Source organism: Triturus cristatus, chromosome 1_2, assembly GCF_964204655.1.
Source record: "Triturus cristatus chromosome 1_2, aTriCri1.1, whole genome shotgun sequence".
NCBI classification, from domain to species: Eukaryota; Metazoa; Chordata; class Amphibia; order Caudata; family Salamandridae; genus Triturus; species Triturus cristatus.
In genome coordinates, this window is record NC_140580.1 from 991,186,462 (window position 1) to 991,199,631 (window position 13,170).

General features: G+C 46.8%; 1 protein-coding gene across 1 annotated transcript in view; it reads right to left on the minus strand.

Moving 5' to 3' along the window:
• NPDC1 (neural proliferation, differentiation and control 1) overlaps positions 1 to 13,170 on the minus strand; it is a 448,831-nt gene that overhangs the window by 170,202 nt on the left and 265,459 nt on the right. Inside the window, exon 2 of the mRNA XM_085611185.1 lies at positions 9,218 to 9,370. Within this exon, the coding sequence (XP_085467311.1) occupies positions 9,218 to 9,370 (153 nt within the window). The remainder of the gene's footprint in view (positions 1 to 9,217; positions 9,371 to 13,170) is intronic.

A 13,170-nucleotide genomic window follows, 5' to 3' on the forward strand; every position in this document is an offset into this window, starting at 1 on the left:
CAAACAAATGATGGACGGAATGCTGACAATGCAGACATTCTCCCCCAGTCAAGAGATCTGGGTTAAATCCATCGTTCTTTTGCCCACTACGCCACCCCAGTTCAGACATGGCCATATGCAAATCAGTCTTGACCCTGTGCCTCATGGGAACAGTCCAGCCCGAACTGCCAAGCCATGTCTTCCCTGGACCGGAATCAAGCATCCTAGGACCGGTTTCTGGCTATCAGCCGTCATCAGCCAGGATAGCTTGACTCCAGTGGCGTAGTGAGCACGGGACCCACGTCTGGGCATACCCATCCCACTTAGGGCGAAAAGCGTTACAACAAACAAATGATGGACGGAATGCTGACAATGCAGACATTCTCCCCCAGTCAAGAGATCTGGGTTAAATCCATCGTTCTTTTGCCCACTACGCCACCCCAGTCCAGACATGGCCATATGCAAATCAGTCTTGACCCTGTGCCTCATGGGAACAGTCCAGCCCGAACTGCCAAGCCATGTCTTCCCTGGACCGGAATCAAGCATCCTAGGACCGGTTTCTGGCTATCAGCCGTCATCAGCCAGGATAGCTTGACTCCAGTGGCGTAGTGAGTACGGGACCCACGTCTGGGCATACCCATCCCACTTAGGGCGAAAAGCGTTACAACAAACAAATGATGGACGGAATGCTGACAATGCAGACATTCTCCCCCAGTCAAGAGATCTGGGTTAAATCCATCGTTCTTTTGCCCACTACGCCACCCCAGTTCAGACATGGCCATATGCAAATCAGTCTTGACCCTGTGCCTCATGGGAACAGTCCAGCCCGAACTGCCAAGCCATGTCTTCCCTGGACCGGAATCAAGCATCCTAGGACCGGTTTCTGGCTATCAGCCGTCATCAGCCAGGATAGCTTGACTCCAGTGGCGTAATGAGCACGGGACCCACGTATGGGCATACCCATCCCACTTAGGGCGAAAAGCGTTACAACAAACAAATGATGGACGGAATGCTGACAATGCAGACATTCTCCCCCAGTCAAGAGATCTGGGTTAAATCCATCGTTCTTTTGCCCACTACGCCACCCCAGTTCAGACATGGCCATATGCAAATCAGTCTTGACCCTGTGCCTCATGGGAACATTCCAGCCCCAACTGCCAAGCCATGTCTTCCCTGGACCGGAATCAAGCATCCTAGGACCGGTTTCTGGCTATCAGCCGTCATCAGCCAGGATAGCTTGACTTCAGTGGCGTAGTGAGCACGGGACCCACGTCTGGGCATACCCATCCCACTTAGGGCGAAAAGTGTTACAACAAACAAATGATGGATGGAATGCTGACAATGCAGACATTCTCCCCCAGTCAAGAGATCTGGGTTAAATCCATCGTTCTTTTGCCCACTACGCCACCCCAGTTCAGACATGGCCATATGCAAATCAGTCTTGACCCTGTGCCTCATGGGAACAATCCAGCCCGAACTGCCAAGCCATGTCTTCCCTGGACCGGAATCAAGCATCCTAGGACCGGTTTCTGGCTATCAGCCGTCATCAGCCAGGATAGCTTGACTCCAGTGGCGTAGTGAGCACGGGACCCACGTCTGGGCATACCCATCCCACTTAGGGCGAAAAGCGTTACAACAAACAAATGATGGACGGAATGCTGACAATGCAGACATTCTCCCCCAGTCAAGAGATCTGGGTTAAAACCATCGTTCTTTTGCCCACTACGCCACCCCAGTTCAGACATGGCCATATGCAAATCAGTCTTGACCCTGTGCCTCATGGGAACAGTCCAGCCCGAACTGCCAAGCCATGTCTTCCCTGGACCGGAATCAAGCATCCTAGGACCGGTTTCTGGCTATCAGCCGTCATCAGCCAGGATAGCTTGACTCCAGTGGCGTAGTGAGCACGGGACCGACGTCTGGGCATACCCATCCCACTTAGGGCGAAAAGCGTTACAACAAACAAATGATGGACGGAATGCTGACAATGCAGACATTCTCCCCCAGTCAAGAGATCTGGGTTAAATCCATCGTTCTTTTGCCCACTACGCCACCCCAGTTCAGACATGGCCATATGCAAATCAGTCTTGACCCTGTGCCTCATGGGAACAGTCCAGCCCGAACTGCCAAGCCATGTCTTCCCTGGACCGGAATCAAGCATCCTAGGACCGGTTTCTGGCTATCAGCCGTCATCAGCCAGGATAGCTTGACTCCAGTGGCGTAGTGAGCACGGGACCCACGTCTGGGCATACCCATCCCACTTAGGGCGAAAAGCGTTACAACAAGCAAATGATGGACGGAATGCTGACAATGCAGACATTCTCCCCCAGTCAAGAGATCTGGGCTAAATCCATCGTTCTTTTGCCCACTACGCCACCCCAGTTCAGACATGGCCATATGCAAATCAGTCTTGACCCTGTGCCTCATGGGAACAGTCCAGCCCGAACTGCCAAGCCATGTCTTCCCTGGACCGGAATCAAGCATCCTAGGACCGGTTTCTGGCTATCAGCCGTCATCAGCCAGGATAGCTTGACTCCAGTGGCGTAGTGAGCACGGGACCCACGTCTGGGCATACCCATCCCACTTAGGGCGAAAAGCGGTACAACAAACAAATGATGGACGGAATGCTGACAATGCAGACATTCTCCCCCAGTCAAGAGATCTGGGTTAAATCCATTGTTCTTTTGCCCACTACGCCACCCCAGTTCAGACATGGCCATATGCAAATCAGTCTTGACCCTGTGCCTCATGGGAACAGTCCAGCCCGAACTGCCAAGCCATGTCTTCCCTGGACCAGAATCAAGCATCCTAGGACCGGTTTCTGGCTATCAGCCGTCATCAGCCAGGATAGCTTGACTCCAGTGGCGTAGTGAGCACGGGACCCACGTCTGGGCATACCCATCCCACTTAGGGCGAAAAGCATTACACTGTACTGGGGTGAATGTATGACATTGTTCTGCATTCTGTCCATCAATTGTTATTTTTGCATTTGTCACCCCGAGTGGGAAGGGTATGCTCAGACGTGAGTCCCTTGCTCTCCATGCCACTGGAATCAAGCTATCCTGGCTGACGAGGGCTGAAAGCCCGAAACCGGTCCTAGGATGCTTGTTTCCAGTCCAGGGAGGACCTGGCTTGGCAGTTCGGGCTGGACTGTTCCCATGGGGCACAGGGTCAAGACTGATTTGCATATGGCTGGGTTCAAACTGGAATGGCATGGTGAGCAAAAAAACGATGGATTTAGGCCCAGATCTCTGTACTGGGGTGAATGTATGACATTGTTCTGCATTCTGTCCATCAATTGTTATTTTTGCATTTGTCACCCCGAGTGGGAAGGGTATGCTCAGACGTGAGTCCCTTGCTCTCCATGCCACTGGAATCAAGCTATCCTGGCTGACGAGGGCTGAAAGCCCGAAACCGGTCCTAAGATGCTTGTTTCCAGTCCAGGGAGGACCTGGCTTGGCAGTTCGGGCTGGACTGTTCCCATGGGGCACAGGGTCAAGACTGATTTGCATATGGCTGGGTTCAAACTGGAATGGCATGGTGAGCAAAAAAACGATGGATTTAGGCCCAGATCTCTGTACTGGGGTGAATGTATGACATTGTTCTGCATTCTGTCCATCAATTGGTATTTTTGCATTTGTCACCCCGAGTGGGAAGGGTATGCTCAGACGTGAGTCCCTTGCTCTCCATGCCACTGGAATCAAGCTATCCTGGCTGACGAGGGCTGAAAGCCCGAAACCGGTCCTAGGATGCTTGTTTCCAGTCCAGGGAGGACCTGGCTTGGCAGTTCGGGCTGGACTGTTCCCATGGGGCACAGGGTCAAGACTGATTTGCATATGGCTGGGTTCAAACTGGAATGGCATGGTGAGCAAAAAAACGATGGATTTAGGCCCAGATCTCTGTAGTGGGGTGAATGTATGACATTGTTCTGCATTCTGTCCATCAATTGTTATTTTTGCATCGGTTATAGAGATAGCAGAGACAGGATTGCTTACAGCCAAAGGTTATAGAAACAACAAAGAAAGGACTGCTTACAGCCATAGGTTATAGAGATACCAGAGTCATGACTGCTTACATCTAAAGGTTAAAGAGATAGCAGAGACAGGATTGCTTACAGCCATAGGTATAGAAATAACAGAGACACAGGATTGCTCACAGCCATGGGCTATAGAGATACCAAAGACAGGATTGCTTACAGCCATATTCTGTAGAGATAACATAGACAGGATTACTTACAACCATAGGCTATGTGCAGTAAATTTAGCAGAATTAGGAGCTATAGATTGAAGAAGTATAAGACGGTAGGCTTACACAGGGCGTGCTTACAACTTTCCAAATTCGGCTACGGTGCCATAAACGTCTTGGCTTATAACATATACATTATTTTGGGAACACTTTCATGCAGTTGGAGCAGATGGCAAGGTATGGGCATACAATCCTAGGAGCAGTTTAGTAAGGTGCAAGATTCACAGATTTTCATCAGGAGGACATTTCTGCACGTGCACTACTCTGCAAATGAGCATTATGTAGCTTTTCTCTCTGTGTGGATACTCTTTTTCCCATGGATAAACATCCTTTTTCTAAACCCTATTAAATAAAGGGTTGTTCCTTGCCCTTTCCTTTCTGGAAAGGAACATACTTCTACCTCCTCCACAAGGTTACACTTGTAAAATGCCTTTACATAGTAGGGAAAATACTTGAAAGTGTTCTGTGAATACCCATTAACTTTTCAGGCTGCAGGCGACGGCCTACTACTACAGGGAGTCCTACCAAGAAACAGCCACAAAGGAATTTAAGATAGTAAACAATTTTGTAAATTGGAACTCATATTGGAACTATCTGTACATAGGAGCACATCAGACCTGAACTCGGCTAACTAAATGGTGTATTTGCAAGCTTTCATGATCAACAGAACACTTGTTCATGCTTGGAATACTTCAATGGAAAGCATCAAGCACAAGGTAAACTGCATTATTTCCCATGTCTGCTTTTCTAGCCAGAGTTTGAAGCCAAGCCTTTGCTCCGCTTGCCCTACTCCTGCTGTATGATGATGGATGAGGAAGCTGCTCTGCGGCTTTTCTATAGCTTGCTACATCGCCATAGACTGGGAAGTCTAATGTAATAAAAGATTAGACATTATTTTTCTGGTTGATAGAACAACACAAAAATTGGTTTAGGGTGAGAGTGAAACTTCAGACCTCTTCAGCTACTAGTGACTAAGGCCCTACTTCATTTGAAGGAGTGCAGAAATACCAATGCATTGATACAACCAGAGTTACTGATACTGGCAGTATGAGCAATTCAGAGTGCAGGAGGCCCATGCTATTCAAACAGTATCCATAGGGTCCTTTGATAAACAGGGGATTACTGCAGGAATCAATATTACCCCACGATTCTCACTGCAGCTAAGACTATTTAAAGAGGCTGTCAGGAAATGTCTCTTTTTGCATGATCACCCCCAAAGTTTTGCATTGACACTGCATTGTTTTTCAACTCTTACAGTGCACTGAAGCCTGCTAACCAGACCTCAGCGCCTGTGTTCTAAACCCTTATAAAGTTTATGTTGAACTGGCAACCTCCAATTGGCATAAGCTGACTTATTTATAAATCTCTAGTATATGGTATCAAGGGTTCCTAGGGCATGTAATACCGTTTCCCTCCAGGGCTGCCTCACTGGTGGGGCCATCCTGTGTGGGACAAAGTACAAAATGGCTCCCAGCATGTCACTGCTACCTGGAAGAGCAGTTTTCAACTGCTAGTTCAACTTTGCCATTGAAAGCAATGGCAAAGTCCCCACTTCCCTTAACAAAATATATTTATCTCCCCTAAGGAGGGCCTATGGAGCCATGAGGCAGGGAGCTAAATATTATTAAGTATGACATATGCTTTTAATCTGTCCTGACAGCAACACATCCAAATTGTCGTTTTGCTGTGGAAAAGTTAGTAGCCCCATTGGCTAACCCAGAGTTACCGGCTGAACCCTCAGTCTGGCTAACTTCTGAATGGGGCTACTAAAATGGCTACGTCAAGGTAGAAAATTAATTGTGGCATCAAACCTGACTTGGTGCCCAAGTCAAATTTAATTTCACTTTTAAGGAAAGGCAGCTTCTAGAAAGTTGCCACTCTGCAGCTCAATATGTCCATTGTCCTCACATGGTCGCTGGCCACCAGACAGCTTTCTGCCCTCCTGGTGAGAGTACTGTCAATGACTCCCAGGCTTAGGAACAATGGTAGCCTGCTACATAGCGAAGTGTTACCGCCCCCTTGTTGGAAGCCACTCAGAGTGTTGGCCCAAAAGGCGAGCTTCAAAAGCGAAACTGCCTTTGCTATGCAAACGGCTATCACACTCCTGAGGGGTTGCCCGTTTGTTCAGGTACACAGGCTAGCAGCGGGAACAGAGAGGGAATACCAGTGCCGAAATCGGTTTGCCCGGGGAGGGGATCTGGCCCACAGGTAGTCATGCTTCTAGGGTGGGCTACCAATCTCCTAACATCCAAGAAAGGGTTCAGACATCTTGGGAGTGGGCAGAATAGTGCACCCTGGGATTACAAGATGCCACACATAGCTGGAAGTCATGAAAAGTCAGGAAGGTTTCTGGTACCCCATTTGCTAATGACAGCACCATCCTCCTAGGACACTTTCTGGGCATAAATATACCACCCCTGGCACCCTGAACCTCAGATCACTACAGAACCAGAGAGAGGACCGAAGAAGTACTGCCATGCTGAAGCCTTCACCTGGCAAAGAGAGGCTGCTCAGTCTTCTAGACTGCACCTGTTGCACCTTGGGGCAACAAAGAGAGGACTGTGCCTGTAGCTCCAGGCTTCAGGAAAATTCGCTGCCCAACCCCAGACCAAAGAAGTGACTACAAGGATCAGTAGGCTGACCCCTCCCTGTCCCCTCCCCCCCCCCCCCCAGAACTAGCATCAGGACCATCAAAGCTGAAGTAGCCCAACTTGGCAAGTCAGTAACCACTTCTGGAGAAACACTGCTAGGCCCCCCAAGAGACCGATCCTCAATTTCTGCAAATTGCACCCGAGCCTGTCGGACCCAGGAGTGTTGCCTGAGTCCAGTTTGGATGCGCAAGAGGGACACTAGCCTCCACCAAAGGATACCGCTGGACCGCTGTGAACGGAGACCTTTAGCCCAGCTGCAGCTGGCCTTTTACTGGCTCAAAGAGGACTTCAAGGGACATCTCCATTGACCACACAGCACCCAAAGCATCCATGAGCACCCTCAATCTCCTGCATTCCCAAAATCAGGACCACTCCATTAAAGTCTATGGCAGCTGTGGTGTAAAGTTCAGAACTGGACTGAAGCTTCAGTTCAGAAGCTTTTGTGATTAGGTAACTGTCTAAATACTCCTCGGTACCCCCCATATTCTCTCTGCCGGAGTTGGTCACCCGAATTGCATTGGAGGAGCCGAACATAACTCTTTCAAAGTTTTCGAAAGTTTCCAAACTTTTTGGTTACCAATGCTTGTTTATGGGTGTGACTAAAAGAAATGAGATTTACGTTTACTTTAAAAATATATGTATCTATGGAACCCTCCGGTGCATTTTGGTCATCTTGGTCTCTAAAAATTCATACAAATCTAATCTATTTTTATTAATTGGTGTTTTATTTCTTTCATGCAGTGTGTCTTTCTTATTTAGTTGTTTGTTGCTTCTAAATGCTTCACAATAGTTTCTTTGCTTAATCCCTTGCTGCTAGGAGCCACTGATACCCTGGGCTGAGCTAAAGGTTTTGTAAAGTAGCCTGTCTGGACCCAAGATAGTTTTTGTGAGTGTATTACACGGTAAGGTCGCACAACCATACTATAAAATACACCCAAATCTTCACAATAGCTTTCAGAATGTGAATTGTCAGTTAGGTGGGAGACCTTAAATGGTAGTGTGGTATTTTTTCCATGTCTATGAAGTGACATTTTTTTTTTTTAGATCTTCAGTACGTAGATAGGGAAGGCCTGACTTTTGTTTTCTTCTTTTGGCAGACCTGGTTTCAGCATGGCTATGTTTTTGTATCTTGTGCAATATTGGCTGCCTACAATTGGTAGTGTTTCTGCCAGGTGTGCTATAGTTTTTGAAGATGATGCAGGCCTGGAGGGGCAGCAAGCACATTATTTTTCATGTGGTTACACAGCCGCTGTTCCTGCTGGCACACATTGCAAAAGACATAGGTGACACAATGTATTGGCCTGCCATGATCTTGGCTCTGCTACTCACTATGGTAAACCATTCCAATTGCTACCTTCATCTTCTGTAGTAGGTCTCCTGCCACTTGATGACCTCTATAGGATGGTTTCTTTGGTATTGCATAACTGAGCCAAATGTTGAACATCACTACAGTTTAGGGGTACGCAGATTTGACCTTTAACACATAAGGTGGCCTCACTTTCTGATACTGAAATTGCACCAGAGTCCTCAGGATGGAGCTGCATTCAATGTTTAACCAGATTCATGAGTGTACAGGAGACGATGATAAACCAGCATGGATCTGACAAGAATGGGAAAACCTTCCAGAAAAGTAATTCACTTAATATCTGGTACAACTCTCCATGGACAATGCACGATACAACAAACTGAAACTGTTTTTTTTCCTTTAAAAAAGGCAATGGGCCATCAGGAAATACAGTTGTGGGCCAGAAGTGACTCTCCCTTCTATATATTAGAAATGTAATTAAAAAAACAAATAATGTTCATCAACAGTAACTAAAATGGTATACCATAATCAAAATCCGCACCAGACCAATTATGGTGACTGGCTAAGTAGACTAATGCTTGAAAAATCTGATAAAATCAGAATAAGGTATTTATGATGGACGCACAATCCAGAATGCAGGTAACACTGCCTATTATTATTCTTACAAGTATATATCAAAATTCTTTCTACGCAAAGTAGAAGTTGCAATCTGTCCAACTCATCCCCGCCCAATTGATAGCACATGGACCACTGAACAACACAGAGCATAGAGAGCAAAAGTTAATAAAATCAAAGTTTGAACCACCAAGCACACAAGGGAAAGGTCAATTTAATTTTAACAACAATTAAAAATAGAATGGCTTATTGTCACTACAACCAGGTTTTTACCAGGGAAGATGCATCAGCCCTTCTCACTCATCTCCAGTAAAGATTTCACAGTCTTAAACATGGACAGATGCCCATTTTTCATGGTAAGGCTCAAATATCAGTCCACCATGGCTGGAAAGAGAAGGATTGGACAGTATGTTGTACATACCTCTCTGTGCAGTATCTTTTGGAACACACCTCCCATCCACAGCCTCCGAATCCTTCACGTGCTTCTCGAGGCAGGGTCCACATTCGACAGAACCTTCGGGGCAGGTCTGCCGCCTCAGCAAGGTGCAGTGTATGCTCCCAGGGCAGTGACGGTCTGGGAATAGAGATGGTGAGAGATGAAAATCATGCAAGCTAGAGATCATCCTGGCACAAAGATCAACCTAACACAAAGATCCCCCTAACACAAACATCATCCTAACACAATCATCACCCTACCACAAGGACCATCCTAACACAACCATCATCCTAACACAATCATCATCCAAGCATAAACATTCTTCTAACACAAAGATCATTCTAATTTAAAGGCCAAAGTTCAATGAGCTGTTAGGAACCGTGAACAAAGACCAGAAACTACATACAAGGGCATACGCAGGCCATTGGCTGGCATCCTAGGACACTGTTGGTCACCGCAGAGGCTATTCAGAGATGTGCAGTGAGTAATACACACATAGACACAGATGAATATAGAGCAAAAAATATTCAACATGAGCATCACAAGAGGAAGTAGCTCCCGAAAAGAACAAGAGCAGATGTGTATCTGGTACCATGCCACACTAGAGTGTCAATCAGAAGTGTTGGATGTCACCATAATTTCGATGTCTACACCTACACAACTGCAGTTTTAACCTGTCACCAGCAATTTGATTCATCTGCATTGATTGCCACGCCATTGAGTGTCTAGAAGACCGGCTTTCTGTGTAGTCAAGCGTCAAGGGAGGGATGGAGTCGGGTTGGAGAATGGCCTAGACCGAGGGAAGGAGGTGGGCTGTAGGATAAAAGAAGAGATGAAGCTACAGAAAGGAGTGGAACGATGCAGCTGACAAGGGAAAGATGAGCCAGGAAGGTGCAGGGAGAGTTTAGATAGTCAAGAGGGAAGGCCTAGCTTAAGTGGCGCTAAAGGAGGGAGGGGGAGAGAGATGAGTTTGGGTGGAGCTAAAAGAGGGACGGAAGAGCTAGGGTGAAATTAGGATAGGAGAGCATGAACTGATGGTGTGTAGGGTAAGGAAATGTGGGGTAAAGAAAAGAAAGAGAGAGAGAGAGGACCTAAGGTGGAGGAGGGTGATCTATTCACAGAGAGGGAAAGAAGTACGAAGTTAAGATAGTGGCACTGGTGAGCAGAAAGGAGAGGGCAGCTGGGATGAAGGTTGGAAACAAAGACTGGAGTTCTGAGGCTGCTCAGGTGGGGCTGCAAGAGGGGAAACAAGACATAGGAGAATATAAGGGACATTTTTTAAGCAGGCCAGCCAATCCTGTAGGCACCTGTCTGAAGACCTCCCAGACCTCGGTGTGAGTAGCTCGCCCAGTCCCAGTGTTTGCATTGCATTTTGCGACTTGTAGTCCTACATTTTAAATGGAATAAACAGGACTACATGTTGCAGAATGAAAGCAAATAAACTGGACAGGATGAGCAATTTTTTAATATTTATTTTTATTGGCAATGCGGGTGGTGTCAGTTGGCTTCACATATCTGATAAGTACATCATTGTGTAACAATACATTATATCATGTATGGTGCAGACTGTTAAGTAGTACTAGTCTACGTTAAAGACCTTTTAGTTTTTGACGAGTATATTCCTGAATGTAATACATAGCAACCCCGCCACAGGATGAGCTACTTAAGAACAGGCCTGGGCAACTTGAGACCTTTGGCCACTGGATGGTGTGACGGGGAACTGATCTCAGATGCACTGGACTCTGAGATGCTGAGGGTGGGGTGCAGGAGTTATTGAAGGCATTCTCAGCAGCAGCCTTCAGGTTGCGATTTTGCAGTCTTTGTTGCACATGCCAATAATTTGAGCTACTAAACAGCAGGTGCAAAACCCTACCAACACGTATGAGAGCAAAGTCCTCCCAGAAGATCTCCCTCGTTGTAAATATAGAGCCACTTTTTGCTGGGAACACTGTCCTGGAGGTTTAATATGAGCACAATGGCCACTTTCCACACACCCTTCATACAGGTTGGAAGGGATTGAGTCATTCACAGGGAAACACTGAACAAGGGTGCACGCCTTCAGATCCAACAGGTTTCAAAACACTATTTGCCTTGCACATCCCCAAATATATCTTTGAGAGAAAATCACAATTCCCATCCACTATATCAAGTTCTGCCCGCTGTTACTGTCCCAATGATTGTAAAATGCACATTTTTCAAGATAATCTTTGGAACCTCATGTAAATGTGCACTTTTAAGCTCTAGTCCTCTGTGATTAATGTTACTAGCACTGTGTGCATTACATTTCTTTCCCACAACATTTAGAAAACCTTCCTTGAGAGAGGTGACCCAAAGTCCACTCTATAAAATAGCATCTTAGCCATATCCTGTACCTGAACAATGATCCTAAGAATGCATTATTTCCCAAAGTCCAGCATATCTCTGGGACACGCTGAGGGCGTTTGCTGCATGGCACAGCCATCACCCTCATACTGGTCTTGCAAAGTTGAAGGGTATGCCATAGCAGTTGGTGAAACACCAATCTAAGGGGCTGATTATGATAACGGACGGACTTCAGTCCATCCGCCATCGTATCGGGAAGTGGGCCGGAACTCCTACAAGGCGTGGTCCCAAAAGGGCAATTACAATGAGACTGCCACCACGGCGGTCGCAATACGTATATTTTACATTGCAGCGGGTGCTGCTGGCTGCAGCACCTGCCGAAATGTAAAAACGGGACATGTAACATATCCCTGCACTACGTTGCAGGCACCATGCCAGATGGTGCAGGGATATGTAGGGTGTACAGGTGGGAAAGGGGGGCCCGCTACAGGCCCCAAAGTCCATCTCCGCCTGCCTTGTCATGGCGGGTTACATCACAATCCCTACCGCCACCGTTGTAGGGATATGATTTCCCTCGGAATTTCTGACGGGCTCCTCGAGCCCGTCGGAACCGTGGCGGGTGGTCAAACCCGCTTATGATGGTGGTGAAACTGCTACCGACAGGCTGTCGGTGGCGGTTTCACCACCATCATAATCCATCGCTAAGTCTTTAACTGGCCCTGGCCCTACTACAGACAGAGCATGTACATGTGGAACAGGGATACTTTATAGTGGCACTGGTAATCACAAATCTCCAACATATTATTATCCACCCAAAGAAATAGATACACTTCCTGTAAGGAATTCCAACACTGTTGTATAGTCATTAACCCTTATAAGGATTTCAAACCCCAATAGCCAAATCTGCACATTTTGACTGCTAAACAAGCACCTTGAGTCTAAAAAGTTTCAACCAATAGCACAAAACAGTAGCTCAGTCTATAGACAGTCTTATTTGGAGTTTGATGGACGGGTACTCAGTCACAAAGAAGATAGATATCCCGACTGCCTCATTACAATTGCATTAGGATACAATTAGGGTACAATGCACTTTTAATGAAGGGGGCTGGATATCCATCACATTTGTGACAGAGTATCCCATCAACCAAATTCTAATTAAGGCCCAAAGTCTTAGCATGGCTTTTAGTAAAACACAGCTAGCCCTCAAAGTTGTTCAACAGCAGAGAGCCAAAGCACACTGATGCAAAATGCATACGTGGCTGTTAAACATAAAAGAAAACTAGAGAAGTACAAATAGGCGGTACCTTACACCTGCGCACTGAGTTGATAAAGTGTAATCCAATTGATATCAGACTATGAGTAGAGTAAGGGCTTGCCAAAGGCTTGGACTGTTTGTGTGGCTCCAACTAGAAACATTCGACAATTCAAAACTATATTATGGACTGTAAGTTAATTTGACAAAGGGCCTCATTTAGTATATGGTGAAAGGTCCGCAGTCCGTTAAGGTGGCGGTGGTCATTGGCTCAGCCACCCTGGCCAGATGACCGCCCACTATAGTTGGACTTCTGTGCTGGACCTGTGGAGAGCTCACTGTCTTCAGAGGAGCCGCCGCCCAT